At 43.0% G+C, this 20,107-nt stretch overlaps 1 protein-coding gene across 2 annotated transcripts in view; it reads left to right on the forward strand.

Moving 5' to 3' along the window:
- TRAF3IP1 (TRAF3 interacting protein 1) overlaps positions 1–20,107 on the forward strand; it is a 134,099-nt gene that overhangs the window by 22,602 nt on the left and 91,390 nt on the right. Inside the window, exons 7-9 of one of the 2 annotated variants that reach the window (XM_075069854.1) lie at positions 8,190–8,265; positions 12,344–12,382; positions 12,477–12,578. In XM_075069854.1, coding sequence (XP_074925955.1) covers positions 8,190–8,265; positions 12,344–12,382; positions 12,477–12,578 — 217 coding nt within the window. The remainder of the gene's footprint in view (positions 1–8,189; positions 8,266–12,343; positions 12,383–12,476; positions 12,579–20,107) is intronic. The other variant, XM_075069852.1, reaches the window with a different exon arrangement.

Here is a 20,107-nt window from a genome sequence, read left to right on the forward strand (position 1 = left end):
TACTAGTATCAGAAGGTTAGCTGTGTTAGTCTGGCTCTGTCAAAAGCAACAAAGAGTCCTGTGACACCTGGTAGACTAACAGACGTATTGGAGCATAAGCTTTGGTGTGTGAATACCCACTTCGTCAGACGTATGTGTATTCATCCATGAAAGCTTATGCTTCAATACTTCTGTTAGTCTATCAGGTGCCACAGGACAACAATGTACTAGTGCAGTAAAGTTCCACTTCCTGTCCTAAGTGCTTTCTGGAATTATTCTAGGTCATTTTCATTGATTACCTTCACTTTAGATGACATGCTTCTCCTTCACTCACCTGCGTAATAGAAGACATTGCGTTGTCTGCAGTTGATTCAAACATGCACTATAGACCCATGCATGAGAAATGGTCACCTCACTGGATTGTGGGGGAAGAGAGTGGAATGAAAATATTCCTAATGAATCCCTAGAATCAAAGAATTAAGATATTCTCTCACAGTGGTTTGGAAGAAATTCCAAAAATGAAATAAACGAGAAAAGCATCTTACTCGACTGGGACTGATCCTCATATCGCACTAGCAGTACACTAATATAGCTCCATTAACTTCCATGGAGTTGCTCCTGATTTAAACTGCTGTTACTCCATTGAAGCCTCACAGCTGTAAAACAGGTGAAGTAAGAATGAAAATCAGGCCAAAAATCAGATGTGTGTGTATGCATATTGGGTTTTTAACAGCAATATTTAACTCATTTTACTGCCTTGTTTCTTTATTTGAATTTTCAACATTCAACACTAGCTTTTTAAAATTGAACTCCATGGTGTCATATGCATTTTGAAACAACCCTTATGTAGAGGAAGTGGTAAGAGTTTGATTTGATTCACAGCAGTCTTCGCTTGTCAAGGTACTTGTGGCTGTGCTGCTCATACTTCATTCATAATTATTTTTTGATATAGCATGATGTAGCACATAATATGATAAAAGGTACTTTTATTTGACATGTAGAGTAAGTTGCATTGCTGCCAGTTTCAAACCCCTAATTATGACAGTAGAAACTTAATGTTGGCATGCATTACTGCTGTTGACTTGTCTGTGTAGGAGATACTGTTTCCAGGCCTTCTACTCATATCTTTTTATATCAATATTACACACACATAGCTACGTTCAAGCAGTCAAGTTAGGAAATGCCAGAATTAAGGGGTCAGTGCAGCCTGCCTTTGACTCCCTTGTGTGTGTGCATTGTTATAGTTTTTAATTACCTACTAATTTTTCCATGTGACCCCTTCCACATTTAGTACACAGGATAGACTGCTCCAGGTTGTGCAGTGAAGGAGACTGCTGTCTGTAGGACTCCTGCCTCATTTGTTGCAGCAGTTGGAAGGTGTGTAGTGAGTGAGGCAGGAGTTGGCAAGAAGAGAAAGAACTATCTTATAGTAAAGGCAGTTGAATGCTACCCCCTAGAATTGGATTCTATCCCTACCTCTGCCAGAGAGTTCCTATGTGATGCTGGGCAAGTCGCTTAAACCAAAATGTTCACAGGTGATTACTAACTTCATTTTTCTCATTTTCTGGGTATCCAATCTGGGACACTTGGGGTGTGATTTGCGGAAGTACTGGGCACTCAGCTGCAATTGAGGCCAGTGGGAATGGTGGCTGAATACACAAATTGCTACATAATGTATGTATATATATATACTCTGAAAAATTAGATTTTAGTAGTTTCATATTGGGCATCCAAAATTAGTGGATATTTTTTATCTTAGTCTCTCTCTATCTCAGCTACCCATCTGTAAAATGGAACCATCACCTCACAGGGGAGTTGTGAAGATAAATGAACATTTGTAAAGCACTTAGATACTATAGTAATAAGTGCCACAGAAAAGCCCATGAAGAAGAGAATTCTGTATCAGAGCAGTGTTTGAATAATGTGAAGTGAATAAGGCCTGGGGCGACACACTGAGCAAAGAGGGGAAGACAAAATATTGAATAGGGGCTCATTAATTAAAGCCCCATCCATCTGTGCACTGAAAGAGGCAGGGATTCTGTGGGAAAGCAGTGTGTGATCATGTACAGAAAGCCTATATATCGTAATGCATATGCAGAAGGGGGGCAGATTAAGGTTGCATGGGCCGCCCTAATTCTGGCACTTCCTAACGTTTGAATGTTTAGACCTTGCAACCTTTGTTATGTTCTTTTAATATAGTGTGTGGTGATTTATTAGACACCTGGAAAATGACGCACAAAAACCAAACTGAAAAAAAAAAATCCATCATGTGTCAATATGATGCCACCCACCAACCGCATGGTTGGAACATTTAGGTCAGTAGTTCTCAAACTTTTGTATTGGTGACCCCTTTCACATAGCAAGCCTCTGAGTGCGAGCCCCCCCTTATAAATTAAAAACACTTTTTTATATATTTAACACCATTGTAAATGCTGGATGCAAAGCAGGGTTTGGGGTGGAGGCTGACAGCTCATGACCCCCCCATGTAATAACCTTGTGACCCTCTGAGGGGTCATGATCCCCCAGTTTGAGAACCCCCAGTTTAGGTCCTCCACACAGACCTCTGCCACTTGCACTAAGGGAGTCCTCTGTGTCCTTCTCTATGTAGATCAGACACTGCAGGGGGTTGCAACACACAGTGGGTTTCACACATATTTATTGACCATGGAGCAATGATGAGACTCAGTAATCTTGGGTGCCATTTTAGGTTGCGGAGGGCAGTGTACTCTTGTGATCATAGACCCTTTTGCCTGCTCTCCTTCTCCCTTCCTACTTGTTTCTGTACCAGTTCTTTTTCCCCATCCCTGGCTCTTCACCTCAGTCCAGTTCTCCTTGACTATCCTGTCCCAGTCTCCACTCCTTATGCTTCTTGTCTTAGTCCCAGTTTCCTTGTGGAGCCTTAGTCTCTGGCTCCTCATCTGTTCTGTTCTCCTTTCACCTACGCTGGTTCCAATTCCCAGGCTCCCTCTCTGGGCTCTTCATCCACCCTCAGTCTATACCACCACACCCCTGGCTTATCGTCCCAATCTCTTTGCCCAGCCAGTCACCGTTTTCTCTCCTCACACACCAGATCAGTTTCCACCCCTGGCTCCTAGTCATTTTCTCTCTCCCCTCCCACCTTTAGTCTGAGTTTTACCAGGCTTCTTGCCCCAATCTACTCCTTTCCCTCTATCTGGTCTGGCTCCTGTCCCCTCTGCATTCAAGTCAGGCACCTTCCTTTTCCTTTCTGACTGGGCACCAGCAGAGGGGATATTTAAAGTGCGGGAGAGACAGGCTCCCTGCTGTCAATTCTGATGCCTGCAGTGTTTCAAGCTGAGTGGTTTGAATACTACGTATAAGAAAGCTTTGTTCATTTAAAAGTCTGTCTTAACACTTTTAATGTATACTGTCACTTAGACCTCAATTTGCTAACCAGGCTTGTTTGAGATTAGACTTCTAGACTAGATTTTGTGTGTGCTTCTCTCTTCTCAGAATTTGTAATATTCCTCTTGCTATTTATCTCCAGAAGTTTGAGCACTGGACAAATGCCTTCAAATTCTTGCATATTCTTTGTTAAAGAAAATCTGTTCTGTCACTAGCAAGTGGTGATATCCTGGTATCCATAATACATTTTCTAAAATGAAAGTAAAGCTAGTCTGAGCAAAAACGAACAGGAAGCATTCAGATAATATCTGCCAGGCAATCTTCAGTGTGTGTTGGAAGATGGATGCTTTCTGGTTATTGCTTATCCCCTTGCTTGTGAAGAGAGAAAGTAAAATTGTGTTTTGTATGCTCTTGGTCCAGATCGAGTAATTTTGTTCTCAGGTAGGCACTTCCATAGCATGACTGACTTTTTAGATCATAAAGATAACTTCAAGACTTGTGACAAAAGCCAGGGAACTCAGGCCTTAGGTGGACCTTCTGAAGCATATGGTGCTGTTTATGGGGAAAGTGGCTACAGAAGCTGGATAGGATGTCAGTGAACCCTAAGGCAAAACACATTGAAAAGGTCTGACCTGTTTTACAGATGGCTGTTGAAACTTTTGGCTGTAGCATTTTGTAATATCCTGTCACTTTTGGCCACATCTCTGGTGTCTGTTGTTTATTGCTACACAATCTCTGTTGCTCTGCAACTGGTCGTTTGGATCATCCTTTAAGGCACGTCTAGTGACATTCTTTCAGAGGAGAATTTCTGTGTGGAAATGATCTAGAATATATATTTAAACAATGTTACTGAATCAAAGAAAGCAGCTGCTCTGAGAGGGACAAATGCAGTAGTTCCATAGAGCTTTGTTTGGGAGTTTTTCATAAATATTAAAGTTCCAAATGACTCTTTTGATGGTGTCACTTATTCACACTCCATATAATGGAAGTCATACATTAAAGTATACAATTTGCCAGCCAAAATTCTCTGTCCTAGGACATTCCTTTGTGGCTGAAGGGGTTAGCTAGCAAAGTTGGTGGGACATCTCTTTACAGTCTACAAATCTCAGGTTATCAGGAAAAAATAAGAGATTGATATTTCCAAGTAAGTCATACTGTCAAAATCACACAAGTTACAAGGACCCTGGCCAATATAGATCTTTCTCTGTTGCTGTCATGCATCTCATGTGGTCAGTAAATGGTGGCTGTTATTAAACAAAACTTTGATTCAGAATAATGACAACTGTTTTAGAAGCAAATAATGGGAATATGAAAGGTTGGAGAAGGATTCAGGGCACTTTCCAAGGGAGATGGTAGCTCTCAGTGCATTGGAAATTGGCCGTATTTCCGGCATTTACTGTTCACTTAACACAGAGGTACATTCATGCAGAGAATGTGCTAAATGGTTTATATTGATATGCCGACATGAACAAAACCTGGTTATATATTTAAAAAACAATCATAGCAATGTTGTTCTAATTAGGGTAGCAGTACCCTTTGGAGGAGTCTGGGATAATGGGTGAATTAGAATTACTCCCGAGAATAGGAATGCCGAAGGGTTTTTTTTAATGTATTGTCCAGTCTGTCGGACTTGATGATTTATAGGGGGAGAAGGGGGGATAACAAACTGCTAATATCTTACAATGCATGTGTGAGTTGTATACCCTTTCTTTTGAGTGGGAGATACATTTTTTCTACAATGGCCAGTGAGTAATATGAGAAGTCCAGACATTGGTCCAATTTATATCCCCGTGAGACCCTGAATACTACGGAGCAAAGACTAACTTCTTTTCCTCTCAAGTTATAAAGGCATATTCTCAGTATATTACTTTTGTCCTTGAGTTCCCAGTTAACTGCTTAGCCTTCAGACCACTTAGGAGTATAAAATCACTGAGCCAATGATTGGATCCTGAACACATCTTGTGACCAGCGGTGTTCTAACCTTACTTTTGGCATGAGTCTTCTGTGTATCACGGTGACTTGTGAGGGCAGTGGAGCTCAGAGGAAGGGCTGGTCATTGACAGAGGGTTTTCATAATGTCCCTGCATTAACAGTCCCATTAATGCAGTGGTTGAACATCGCCCCTGTGGATCAGAAGAGGGATTTAAAAGCAAAAGTGGCAGAGTATCTCTCTGGAGCATATTCTCCTCGTGATGTGCTAGATTTCCAATAATCAGCATTACATTTGTGCCTCTTACCACATAAATACAGCTATCCAAGGTGTGTAGCTGCTGATACGGAAGGCTTGATTAGCAGATTTAGATGGAGCACAGACTTTAAACTTCCCAAACAAATACAAGTAAGATGTCACAAAATTTGCAAGTATTTGTACTTACTACTTGGGCTAAGTCTTAAATTAATTTTTCCAGACTAGTTTGAAATTAACTGTAAAGTAAAAACTGTTGTAATGACTCCATTAGTGACTGCTCTTTAAAGTCTCAGAGCCTCTGAATTTGTAAGAGAACAGAATTAACATACTTTTTTTTGTACATTACCATAGTGATAAAAATTAGCTATTATTTTAGATCTGTTGTCATGGTACATGCGTTGTACAAAAATGTAAAACCATGCTGACACAAATAAATCACTAAACCAGCTCTGTTAGAAGCCTCTCCACCTAGTCTCAACTTCTTCCCCACCTGTGCTAATAATTGCATCATCATAAGTCATGAGAATGCCTGATCAGACCAGATGTGCCCCAAAGGCCCTCAACCCAGATTTTGCTGGAATGCTAGGTTTTATTTTGCCTCTTGCATAATGTTATGAGTGTAAAAAGATGGTAGTAATTAAAATAAACCACTTCATTATTACCTTCCCTTTTGTTTGCAGTAGTTTTATTTTTCGGTAAATCTCAATACTTCCTAAAGAGTGAAACCAAAACATTTCCTATCTTGCTACAGGTAAAATAACTGCAAAAATCTAATGAATAAATCTTTATCAAAACCAGTTGCTTTATGCAATATCACCTGTCGTTCATTTTGTGTAGAGACATTTCTGGCTGTAATATCTATATGTTTTTGTTTTATTTCAAGTCTTTTGAAATTCTGAAGGCAGAGGTATGTGCCTTAGTATTTTTGGTGCATATTTTACTTCAGTTTTTGAATGGCTCAAACTAGTTGTTAAATCTCATTTGCCCATAGATTGCTTGCTTGCCCATAAGATGCTTGTAGTGATTAACAGCTCCTGCAAAGAGTTGAAACAATAACATAATTGCAACCATCAATTAAAAATAATTATTTTTCAGTTTTGTGTTTGGAGAAAATCCATAAGTTCTCTCTACTGTCTGCATTCTTAACTCCTATTGTGCTCATTAACATTACTTGCACATAATGGGGAAAATATGCCCTCTAAAAGCAAATTTACAGACCCTCCTGTAGCAGGTAATCTTCACCTTCTTGATGTTAAGTGTCTCAAATTATTATCAATGGGGTGCACTGTCTCCGTGCTTTCTTAGAAATTGATTCTAGCATTGTTGTAAATAGGAATATAGAGTAGTTTGGTAAGCATATTTTTCCTTTCTTTCTCCTATATTTCATTTTATTTCATACATGTCTTTTATGGTGAGCATTTTCCTTAACGCATGCGTAGGTGTTCTATAGCCATGTATTTCAGATATCACAGATGTAAGAAATATTATAGTGTGCTGTTTCGCTTAGAGCAGTGTTCAGATTTGAGGGGGTATCAAAGAATTTTTTAATAACCATATAGAAATTATCAAGGTACGAGTCTCATTCATATCATGAGAATATGCATTATCAGTAGGGTTGGCAGTTATTCTTGGATGCAGAAGACATGCGTTGTTAATTCATAGATGCATTCAAAAGTCAGATGAGGGGGAAATCCTGAGAGGTGCTAAACATATTTCAGGATTTGGACCAAGATGCTGAGATATAACTGCATTCTGTAAATCACTGTATGCTCTCACCTCATACTGTTCAGTTTTGGTCACTACATCTTAAAAATGATGTAGACAAAATAGGAAGGTTCTGTAAAAGGGCAGTGAAACTGATGAGAGGTATGGTGGATGACACTAATAATAGTGAAAGCTACTGGGTGTTCTGTTCCCTCTTGTGCCATGCTATAAGAACAGGGAGCCATGGTTAAATGATGAGCTAATCTCCATCATTGGGCTCATCATTCGACCTGCAAGTGAGAAGAAGTTTTCACAGCAAATTCAAAGACACCATTTTTTTTTTTTTTTTGAGCAGAGGATATGACAAAATAGTACTTGTCTGAAAACCTGCTTTTTTCCAGTCTACCCCACATTTGGCTTTGGAGTAAAGTTTTTGTATGGTATGATCCCCCTCCCCTGCCTGAATCTTTTGCTAGAGCGGAAGGAGGCCACCTTATACCCCATATGCAGAGACCTTCTTTGGGGCAGTTGAGCCCCATCTAGTATATCTGCTGCAGCAGTGGGAGTGGCAGGCCCCTAGGGCTCCCACTCCTACAGTGGCTGACTTCCCCCAGGTTGCCTTAACACTAACAATCAGTGCTCCTCTCACTCTAAGACCAGCAGTGGCACTGGAACAGTCTTTTGGCAGACTGGGAAGACATCTCTGTGTTGGGTATGCTTAGTTCACATTTGTGAGGTTATCTCTTGAAACCATGAGGACTAAAAATTTCAGTTGCTTTAAAACAAAAAAGGGTAAGAAACTGCATTAATCTAGGAAAGTGTCCTGCCTGCCCTGTGCAAGTAGATTTTGCCATCCCTGATTTTATTTGTATATGTGTGTGGATCTGTCTATATGAATGAAAGCTAACTTATATTAACATGTTTTTTTTTGTTGTTGTTGGTTTTTTTTTTGAAGAGTGGAAGTCCTACAAGAATACCAAGGCAGTCTTCAACAAAGGGACCGAGGCAACGAGTCAAACCTGGACCAGAAGGTAACCGGAAAGCATTTTTCTTTGTCTATTAAATATGCTTGAGAGATTAATAGGAATACCATAAATTTATACCGTATCTTTGTTTACTTTTTTGTGCAAAACATTTATTTATAAATCCAAATGGCAATCTTTTGCATACATTGTGTGAGTAGATATATCTACCCAATTTAGCATGGAAAACAAAAACGACAACCAACCCCCCCCCCCCCCAAACCGACCAGAAAAGGTGTGCATGCAAAATTGAAGGCATAAACTTACAGGCTGATGTTGAATTTTTTTTTTTTTAAATACATGGAGATATACCTCTCTCATAGAAGTGGAAGGGACCTTGAAAGGTCATTGAGTCCAGTCTCCTGTCTTCACAGTAGGATCAAGTACCACCACTGACAGATTTTTGCCCCAGATCCCTAAATGGCCCTCTCAAGGATTGAACTCAGAACCCTGGGTTTAGTAGGCGAATGCTCAAACCACTGAGCTATCCTATTAAATCATGAGCTATGATCGCTAGGAGGTCTGGACATTTTTTCTATCACAAAGGATGCTTTTTAATGCTTTAAGTTATCAGGATTAGATAGATATTGCCTTTAACACTCTGTATAAGTGTATGTGTGTGGGTCTGCACATGCTGTGGCATTGCTGAAAAATGGACAGCTTATATGTATAGCTAAGTATCTAGAATTTCACTTTCAATATGAAATCTCTGAGGGCAAAAGATTTTGAAAGACTTAAACTCAAAATATTTATTATAGGATGCCCTTCACCATGGTGCCTGGGTGCCTTTGCAAAGATTTCAATAATGAGACAAAACATGATGCTTCCCTGCGACTTTTGAACTGATCACTTTGACTAGGAAGCCAGCATTTTGTAATGTTATCAATTGGTAAGACCTAGAGATAGAAGTGTATCTTAAAACTTTTTCTGAGAGCAGCCAGGGTCATACTTATATTTATTTTGAGAGAGAGCAAATTCCAGAAGAGTGGGCCTGTAGTTAATAATGTCCTTTCTCCAATACCTACAAGTCTTCGCCTCCGGAACATGGAGTTCCAGATTTGTGCATGAAAATTGGTTAGGTGCTTTTTTAGCAATGACAAGGTGGTTGATGAGATGAATTGAGCATAATCCATAGTAATCAATAACTTTATTTCACCTTGCAGCAATTTGATAGACAGCCCAGAAAGCAGAAGACAGGTTTGATATGCTTTTATGAGTTCACCACATTCAGAAGATGGTTGGATGAATTCTGGACTAGACAGGATTTTTGGAGGAGCTTTTGCTTACAGTTTCAGTCCTGAGAGGTGCAGAAGCATTGGTGACTGTAACACAACCCACATCTGACAGAATGGGACACAGTCTCTTCATTGATCACTTGTGATCAGTGTAATCTGCAAGTCTAGCAATATTGAGGAGTCAAGTGTGATCGCTAGACTGCAGACCATGTTGATGATTAGGGAAGATGCCTCCAGTTATTGGAACAAATGTATTTTGATAGGTTCTCTACGTGCTTCCCTCAACTCTCTGCATAAGCTCAGGCTTATCGGATTGAGTCTCAGTTAGCTTTTTTCATCCTCATCCGTTTCTGCCTTGGGGCTTGTCTAGGGGGTCTGAGTTAGAGAAGGATAGGGAGCTAGGTGTTGTCAGTACACTGTTGACTTTGTTTCATAGAATATCATAGTTGGAAGGGACCTCAGGAGGTCATCTAGTCCAACCCCCTGCTCAACGCAGGACCAATCCCCAACTAAATCATCCCAGCCAGGGCTTTGTCAAGCCTGACCGTAAAAACCTTTAAAGAAGGAGATTCCACCACCTCCCTAAGGAACCCATTTCAGTGCTTCTCCACCCTTCTAATGAAAAAGTTTTCCTAATATCCAGCCTAAACCTCCCCCACTGCAACTTGAGACCATTACTCCTTGTTCTGTCATCTGCTACCACTGAGAACAGTCTAGATCTATCCTCTTTGAAACCCCTATTCAGGTAGTTGAAAGCAGCTATCAAATCCCCCCCTGTAGCCCCTATTGTTTCCCACAATGGCTTCACCTAGAAGTTGAGGAATAAAAGGGAGGATGGTACTGAATGTTGTGGGATGCCACTTCTGTGAGCCTCTGATTAGAAGGAGCTAGTCGCTCGTTTGCTCTCTGGAAACAATCAGAAAGGAACAAGCAGGGTCAAGCTGAGGCCATTTTGTGCCTGGCAGCTGTCCGTTTCACTGAGAAGATGGGAAGGAAGGCGGGGAGTGTAGCAGCAAGGGGATGTGGTTTGGAATTGTGGCATGATTATGAAGGATGCTGTTGCACCATTAACTGCACCATGGGCTTTCCTTGATTTTAATATTGTTGCACACATTATGCTTAGAAGCAAGGTGCACTCTGGAGTTTCCCAGTTTTAGTGGAATTGAAGTAGAGCTTCAATGGATGCCATCATATTTTTGACATTTGTGTATTATCTTGTCATTTGATTAAATACAAATACTGGCAAATGATCTGAATCAGAGAATTTTCACATTGCTAGCATGGATAGGTCATGTTGTTGTGGCACATGCCGGAAGAAACTAGATCTCTGTGTCACAGACACCTGACCTGTCCTAACCAGTTGAAACCATAGTTTAGAAAGTTTCTGTTCCTTTTCTCATTTTTGCTGGTTCCCTTACCCAAAATGGCTGTTGTCATTGATGTCAAATGTCTTCTCTGTCAGAACTCTTGTGCTCTGACACCACAGAATTCAATGATCAGTTTAATGCTGTGATCTTAGAAAAACATAAGAAATACTCTGACTTTGCAAGTAAATCACACTGTTTAAGGCACTTCCCTTATTGCAGAAGCAGGCACCAGCATTAGGAAAGACCATTAGTACATCATCAGATTCTTAGCGTACATGTTTGAATGGTTTCATTCACATTGTCATCTTCTGGGTGTTATACGGAAAGTCACAGTGCTGTGAAGGAAAGGAAGCTGTAGCAACAACTGTATGCTTATTGAGACATTTGATATTCCACCTTTCTCTCATTTCAAATATGATTTTTAAGTGAGTGAAAATTAATTGTGTATACCAAGGTGAATTATGTGGAAAAAAGAAAACTATCACTATTAGAAAATTATTTCTGTGCCAGCTCCAAAAACTAAAAAAAGCCCCATGGATAAATCAGGAAGAAAATCTTCAAAGAGATTCTCTTGGGTTTCCTGCTTTAGTGTAATGTTGAGATCAAGTATAGCTAATCAAGCTTTTGCTATGATTTGGTTCATACCTAACTCATTAACAGGAAAAAAAATGAATACATGTGAAAAGTGCCCACTTTGACAGCGTGCAAATTGAAGTAATCTGTTGGACAGATACAGATGGGGCAAGCAGCACCGTAAGCTTTTCCCTTGCCACCCTGCCAGCATACCACGACTGTATTTGAGAAGATCAGTGATGAAAGTTGGAGACTACTATAACTTTACGTCCGTGGCCTCTGTCCGGAGACTGTCCAAGTTATCAGTTGTGGCAATGGTTCTGTGATGGTCACACTCGCCCATTAGGAAGTGGACTGAGACCACCAATCCATTCATATGACTAGGCAATTTAAGTTATTGGATGAGGATCCTGTTGAATTCCTACAGACCATAGCAGAATTGAACCCGATGCAACCTCTCTGTCTCTGTCACCACATTTCCCTTCTAAGAATTTCTCTTTATCTCCCTAGACCAGGGGTCCCCAGCGTGGTGCCTCTGGGCGCCATGGCGCCTGCTGGGGCATCAAAGTGTGCCCGCGTACTGGCCGGCGGATGAGCATCCGCCGAAATGTTGCTGACAAGCTGTGTCATCCAGAGGCATCGCCACCGAAATGCCACTGATTTTCGGCGGTATTTCAGCAGTGACGCCTATTGACGTTGCTGCCTGTCGGCGGAATTTCAGTGGATGCTCGTCCGCTGCCACGGTCCTCCGTGGCTCGTTGTCTGGCGCCCGCAGGACAAAAAGGGTTGGGGACCACTGCTTTAGACCATATTTAAGTGAAGATTTTAGTCTTTTTAGTTATTTCTAGCTAAGCCTAGGAACAGCTGTCCTGTACTTTGCAAAAATGTAACCTGTCTTGTTTGTCTTTTAAGGTCCTTCATTCCAGCTGATTAGGTCAGCACCTGCAGTTAGTAAGTGCATTAGATATGGTATTTGTACACCATTTGAGTCTATAAAATTTCTTTTAAAATATCCTAAATGCTTATCTCATAACTTTCATGTCAGGAAGAAAGGAATCTAAAAACAGTGCAGCTAGTGTCTCAACTGAAAAAAAGCTTGGCCCTTCATATATGAAAGCCAGGAAGGACACTATAGTGAAACAGCTAGGTAAGAGGCAAACCTGTCCATTAACCATGTCTCATGTTTTGATACTTTAGTTGGCATGCTTTTTTTCCCCTTTGTTCATTTTAACTGTTTAATATGGATTGTACTTTTCTCACCATTTCTGAACACTTTAAAGATTTAATACTATTCACATTGGTCACAGCAGCAATAATTCTGATTTTTACATTAATTTAGACATTTGCATTGATTTTAAAAGGTGAATTTTCACTTTCTTCCTATACCTGGTGTGACAAAGTTCCTCCTCTACCTTGGCGGGTCCTGCGCTTATTGGCAGATTTGCTCACCTCAGTGATCTTCCCCACAGTCTGGATCAACTCCTCCTGTGTCTGATCAGGAGTTGGGAGGTTTCCCATAAAGAGAGCGGGAGGGTGACAACAGACGAGGGAGGGGAAGAAGAGGAGCAACCACCCCTTCCCGCTAGGCTGCAGGCAGGGAGGGAGGGTGCAGAAGGGAAGTGCTAAGGGGCGTTGGGGAGCAACCAAGGACTTAGGGGTTTGGGAAGGGTGACACCGACGCGTGGGAGTTTCCGGCTCCTTTAGTTGCATTAGGGATTCAGTGGGGGGACAAATGGCGGGGTGGGGGGGTTGCAGTGACAAGGGGAAACTCAATTGGGGTGAAGGGCAGAAGGCGCATGGGGGGCATGGGCGCACGAGGGGAGGGACCAATTCAGGGCTGGGGGAGCACAGGGTGGGGGAAGGGCGAGCTGGTATGGGCAGAGGGCCACGGCAACAGTGCAGGCTGGGGCAAGAACTCATCGGGACGCAGAGGAAATAGATGGGGCGGACAAAAAAGGAAAGGGGTTGGCTAACTAGTCCAGGAGGGGAAGGTGGTGCGCACAGGGCACTTGTGAAAGATGTCAATGGAGGTGCTTGCTGCTTGTGCAGCGCCCAAAGGATGGAAGAGGTGTGGGAGGGCAGTGTGAGCAGCTTCAGTCCAGGCAGGAGTCCAAAGGCGAAGGAAAACAGCCCAGCAGGGGGGGATGAGAGGGGACAACGATGGTGGTAGGGGGTGAAAGGGGAACAAGATGGACCCCGGGGGCAAGGGCTCCACGCCACACCCGCGGTATCCAGACAACGTCCAAAACCCACCAGAAGAGCACAGATTCGAAGAATACTCAGTCAGAAAGTGGCTCGCTCGACAGTGTCTTCAGCGTGGGTCTGCAAGCAGCGGGCGGTGCCCTTTCTCCTTTGCTCTCCTCTCGAGGCAGCCAAAGAGCTCCCAGATCAGACAGCCAGCGAGTGCCCAGCAGCCTCCAGATGGTGGTGTGCTGGTGTCAGGGCAGAGGGACCTGCGTTCAGAAGGTGTCCTCGAGCAACAAGAGCCGGGGCCCTCACTCCCCCCTTTCTGGGAAGCAGGCCAGCGCCCCCCATCCTCAAGGGCTGTTAGGTGAGTTACGCAGAACCGAGGTGTGGAGTGGGGGGAATATAGTCAGCCGCAGTAAGCAGGATGAGAGAGAGGGTGGGTGGTGGTTGTTGCTCAGCCAGGGGAGCAGCAGAGGAGGAGCAGCAGTGGAGGCGAGCGCAGGGCCAGCGCCCAGCAGGAACAACAGCAGGCGCCAGCCTGTCCTCCTTCCTTCTACAGCGAGCGGTAGAAGGGAGAATCACTACTGGCACGGAGAGCAGGCTCTGTTCCTTGAGTGACAGAGCAGGGCTGCACTTAGGTATCAGGAAACCTGCCTATGAACCAATTAGCAGACAGGCTGATTAGATCACCTGCAGCCATCAAGGCAGGCTAACAGGGCACCTGGGTTTAAAGAGGAGCTCTTCCAGTCAGCTCGGAGGGAGGAGTAGAGAGAGTAGTGCATGTGAGGAGCTGGAGCAAGAGGCAAAGGAGTGGGAGTGAGAGAGTGTGCTGCTTGAGGACTACAGAGTACAAGCGTTATCAGACACCAGGAGGAAGGTCTGATGGTGAGGATAAAGAAGGTGTTGTGGAGGAGGCCAATGGGAAGTAGCCAGGAGTTGACTGTCATGAGCTGTTACAGGGCACTATGAGACAGCTGCAATTCACAGGGTGGCCTGGGTGGAACCGCGGAGTAGAGAGCGGGCGCGGGTCCCCTCAAACCTCCACTCCTGATCAGTACAAGGAGAGTGATCAGACTGTGGGGAGATCCGAGTTAGGTGAGCAATCTGGGCAATAAGCGGCAGGAAGCCCGCCAATTTAGAGGAGGAAACTTGTCACACCAGGTATAGGGAGAAAGTGAAAGTTTCACCTTTAAAATCAATTGGCAAATGTCTAATATATGAAAAAATCAGATTATTGCTGCTAGTTTGTGTGACCAATGTGATGAGTGGTACTTAAGATGCGTTTATGTGTTCAGATGTGAGAGAAAGTAGCAGTTCCATTATTACAGTTAAAGATGACAAGAGGGGAAAAGATGCAACTAAAGTATCAAAACATGGAGACATGGTTAATGGACAGGTTTGACCTTTACCTAGCTGTTTACTGATAGGTCCTTCCTGGTTGTCATATGATGGAAGGGCGCCAAGCTTTTTTGCAGTTGAGACATAAGCTGCACTGGTTTTGTAGAATTCTTTTCTTCGCTGTACGATGAAAGTTATGGATAAGCATTTGGATATTTTTAAAGAAATTTATAGGACTAATGGTGCCATACCAGTATCTAATGCACTTACGTAACTCAGGTGCGACCTAATCAGCTGGAGTGAAGGAGCGCTTAAAGACAAACAGAGGTTACATTTTGCAAGTACGGACAGCTGTCGTAGGTAGCTAGAATGAACTGAAAAGACTAAATCTTCACTTTAAATTGGTCTAAAGCAGTGGTCCCAACTGCTTGTTTGTCTGGCGGGCGCAGGCGCAACGGCCACGGAGGACCGTGGGCAAGGGGACGAGTCCACTGAGAGTTCGCGCGCGGCGCGGCAGGTCAGCACGGTAATAGGCGTCACTGTGAGATACCGCCGAAAATCAGTGTGAATTTCGTGGTGGCGATGCTTGGATGACACAGCTTGTCAGCAACATTTGGCGGATGTCATCCGCGGCCAGTACGGGGCGACAGTTTGATTGGCCAGCAGGCGCGCAGGGCCGAGACGGCCACGACGGCTGGGACCCTGGGTCTAGGGAGATTAAAGAGAGAATTTTAGAAGGGAATGTGGGTTGACAGATGACGAGAGAGGTTGCGATGGTTCAAATTTGCTATTGGGTCTGTAGGATTCACAGGATCTCATCCAATAACTAAAGTTGGCCTAGTTATTATGTGGATTGGTGGTTCTCAGTCCATCATTCTACTGGGGAGTGTGACCGATCACGAACATTGCGACAACTGATAACGTTGGACAGTTCCGGACAGAGCCGGACGTAAGTTATAGTAGTCTGCCAACTTGTGATCCTGATCTTCACAAATTACGTGTGAGGTGATGCTGGGCAGGGGTGGGCAAGGAAAGCTTCGTGCTGCTTTTTTGGCCCCTCTGTATATGTCCAACAGATTTTACTTCAATTGCACGCTGTCAAGTGGGCACTTACGTGTAGAGTCTTTTTTGCGTGTTAATGGTGGTATGACCAATTCATAGCAAAGCTTGATTAGCTATATTGGATGTGTCGACATAGGATAAAGCAGGAAAGCCCAAGAGAATCTGCGTTTGAAGATTTTCTTCCTGATTTTATCCATGGGCTTTTTTTAGTTTTTTGGAGCTGGCGACAGAGAATAAATTTTGCTATATGATGAGTTTTCTTTTTCAGCGATATACCTTGGTATACGCGATTATTTCGATCGCAGAGGTAGAAAAGGATTTTAAATTGAGAGAGGTGAATATGTCAAATGTCTCAAAGCATACAGTTGGTTGATACAGCTTCCTTTCCGTTCACAGCCGTTGTGACTTTACGTATAACACCCTGAAGATGGACATGTGAATGAAACATTCAGAGGATGGTAGCGCTAGAATCTGATGATGTACGTATGGTCGTTTCCTATGCTGGTGCTGCTTCTGCAATAAGGAAGTGCCTTAACAGTGTGATTTACTTGCAAAGTAGTTTCTTGTGTTTTGTTAAGATCACAGCATTAAACTGATGCATGAGTTCGTTGGTGCAGAGAACGAGAGTTGCTTGACGAGAGAAATTTGACATCGGTGGGCAAACAGAAGCCATTTTGGGTAGGGAACAGGCAAGAAGTGAGTAAAAGGAACAGAAATTTCTTAACTATGTGAACTGGTTAGGAGACAGGTGTCTGGTGACAGAGAGTCGTAGTTATCTTCCGGATTGTCACAACAACATGACCTATCATGTGAGCATGTTTTGAAGAGTTCTCTGATTTCGGATTCAGGTTTTGCAGTATTGGTATGGTTGAACTCAAGTGACAGAGTATACACAAATGTCAAAAAATATGATGGATCCATTGAAGCGTCTACGTGGTGCAATTGCACTAAAACTGAACTCCAGAGTGACTTGTTAGGATAATGGTGTGTGCAACAATATTAAAATAAGGAAAGCCATGGGTGCAGTTAAGTGGTGCAACAGCATCTTCATAAATCATGCACGGAATTTGGCCAAACCGCAGCATGCCCCTTGCTGCTACGCTTTCGCCTCGCCTTCCTTTCCATGCGTCGTCGGTGAGAAGGAGAGCTGAGGCACAAAATTGGGCCGTCAGCTAGCGCCTTTGGTTCCTTTCTGATTGTTTCGAGGAGAGCAAACGAAGGCGCTAGCTCGCTTTAATCGGGCTCGACAGGGAGTGGGCATGCCACAACATTCATACGCGTCGGCTCGCCTTTTATTCCTCAACGTTAGGTGAAGCAGGTTGTGAAAACAATAGGGTACAGGGGGGCTTTGAGTAGGCTTTTCATACGACTGAGATAAGGTTGTCAAAGGATGTAGATCTAGACTGTTCTCGAGTGTAGCAGGATGACAGAAACAAGAGTAGGATGGGTCTCAAGTTGCGGTGGGGTTAGCTGGGATATTAGGAAAACTTTATTTCATAGAAGGTGGTGTCACTGAAAGGTCCTTAGGGAGGTGGTAATCTCCTTCTTAAGGTTTTTCGGTCAGGCTTTGACAAAGCCCTGGCTGGGATGATTTAGTGGGGGATTGGTCGTGTGAGCAGGGGTTGGACTAGATGACCTCTGAGTCGCGCCTCGACTATAAGAATATTATAATAGAACAGTAAGAAAGTGGTGACAAAAGTAGATACGCATATGCCCTCTCTACTGCGAGCGCCGTGGAGACAAGCGGCCAGGCAGAAAGGGTGAGGATGAAAAGAAAGCGTAACTGGAGACTCAATCGATAGCCTGAGCTTATGCAGAGAGTTGAGGAACACGTGAGAGATATGCAAGATTACATTTGTTCCGAGTAACTGGGAGGCAGTCTTCCCTAAGTCTCCAACATGTCTGAGGGTCTGCGATACAGCTTGACTCTGCAATATTTGCGTGACTTTGCAGATTACACTGATCACAAGTTGATCACTGAAGAGACTGTGTCCATTCTGGTCAGATGTGGGTTTGTGTTACAGTCACCAATGTTCTGCACTTCTCAGGGACTGAGACTGTAAGCAAAAGCTCTCAAAAATCTGTCTAGTCCAGAATTCATCCACCATAATTGTGAACTTCATTAAAGCATATCAAGACCTGGTTTCTGCTTTCTGGGCTGTGTCTATCAAGATTGCTGAAGGTGAAATAAAGTTAGTTGGATTACTGAGGATTATGGTCAAGTGCATGCGGCGGATCAAGCACGCCTTGTCATTGCTAAGAAGGAAAGCGACGTAACAAAGGTTTCATGCACAAATGTGGAACTCCAGTGTTCCGAGGCGAAGATGGTGTAGGGTATGGGAGAAGAGACATTATTAACTCAGCCCACTTTCTGGAATCTTGGGCTCGTGCTCTCAAATAAATGATAGTAGTGGACGCTGGCTGCTGCTCAGAAAAGTTTTAAGATACACTTCTAATCTCTAGGTCTTACCAAGTTGATAACATTGATACGCAAGAAATGCTGGGTTTCTAGTCAAAGTGATCAGTTAAAGCGCAGGGAGCTCATGTTTTGGTCTTATTATGAATGGTTGCAAAGGCACCAGGCACATGGTGAAGGGCGATTCCTATAATAAATATTTTGGTTTTAAGTCTTTCAAAATCTTTTGCCTCAGAGCCCTGAGATTTCATATTTGAAAGTGAAAATCTTAGAAGTATTGAGGCGGTATAGATATAAGGGCTGGTCATTTTTCAGCAATTGCCACAGCGGATGTGCAGGCAGGCCGGCACACATACATTATACAGAGTGTTAAAGGCAATATCTAGTCTGAATCCTGATAACTTAAAGCATTTAAAAGCATGCCTTTGTGAGTAGAAAAATTGTCCAGACCTCCTTAGGCGAGTTCAGTTAGTCGGATGATTTAATAGGAGTGGTGGCGCGAGTGTGTGTGAGCGATTCGGCTACTAAGAGCGGGTGTCTGAGTTCATCTGGAGGGGATTTAAGAATGCTGGGCAAAAGATTCTGGTCATGTGGTACTTTGGATCCTACTGTGGAGGGCAGGAGACTGGACTGCGCATGACCTTTGCAAGGCTTCCAGTTCTATGAGAGGAGTATATCTCATGTATTTAAAAAAAAAAGAAATTCAACATTCAGGCTGTAGTTTATGCCTTCAGATTTTTTGCTTGCAGCCTTTTCTGTCGGTTTGGGGGGTGGTTGTTTCGTTTGGTTGTCTGCTTTAAATTGTGGTAATGTATCTGAGTACACAGATGTATGCGCAAGAAGAGAGAGTTGCCGTTGGTGGAAGATTGTAAAGATAAATGGTTTTTGCACAAAAAGTAAACGAAGATTAACGTATAAATTTATTGGTATTCCTATTAATCTTCAAGATATTTAATAGACAAAGAATAAATGCTTTCCGGTTTAGCCTTCTGGTCTAGGTTGACTCGTTGCCTGGTTTCTTTGTTGAAGACTGCTTGGTGTTTCTGTAGGATTCATCTCTTCAAAAAAAACAAGAACAACAAAAAAAATACATAGTTAATATAGTTAGGCTGTTCATTATATAGACCAGATCCACACACATATACAATAAAATCAGGGGATGGGCAACATCGACTATGCACCAAGAGGCAGCAGGACACTTTCCAGTTAATTCAGTTCTTCCCTTTTTGTTTTAAAGCAACTGAAATTTTTATCTCATGTTTCAGAGATAACCTCACAAAATGTGACTAAGCTACCCAACACAGAGATGTCTTCCCAGGTTCTTGCCAAAGACTTCTTCCAGTGCCACTGCTGGTCTTTGAGTTGAGGGAGCACGAGTTGTTAGGTGTTAAGGCAGAGGCGGTTGTGAGAGTCAGGCACTGTTAGGAGTGGGTAAGTGAGCGCCTAGGGGCCTGCCACTCCCCTGCGTGAGAAATTATAGTATGGCTCAATGCTCCAAAGAAGGTCTCGTGGCATATGGGGTATAATGTGGCCTCCTTTTCCGCTCTAGCAAAAGATTCAGGCAGGGAGGGGGATCATACCAGTACAAACTTTTCTCAAAGGCCAAATGTGGGGTAGACTGGAAAAAAAAGCAGGTTTTAGACAGTACGTATTTTGTTATCTCTCTCTTTTTT

The sequence above is a fragment of the Chelonoidis abingdonii genome, chromosome 10 (genome assembly GCF_003597395.2).
Source record: "Chelonoidis abingdonii isolate Lonesome George chromosome 10, CheloAbing_2.0, whole genome shotgun sequence".
In the NCBI taxonomy this organism is placed as follows: domain Eukaryota; kingdom Metazoa; phylum Chordata; order Testudines; family Testudinidae; genus Chelonoidis; species Chelonoidis abingdonii.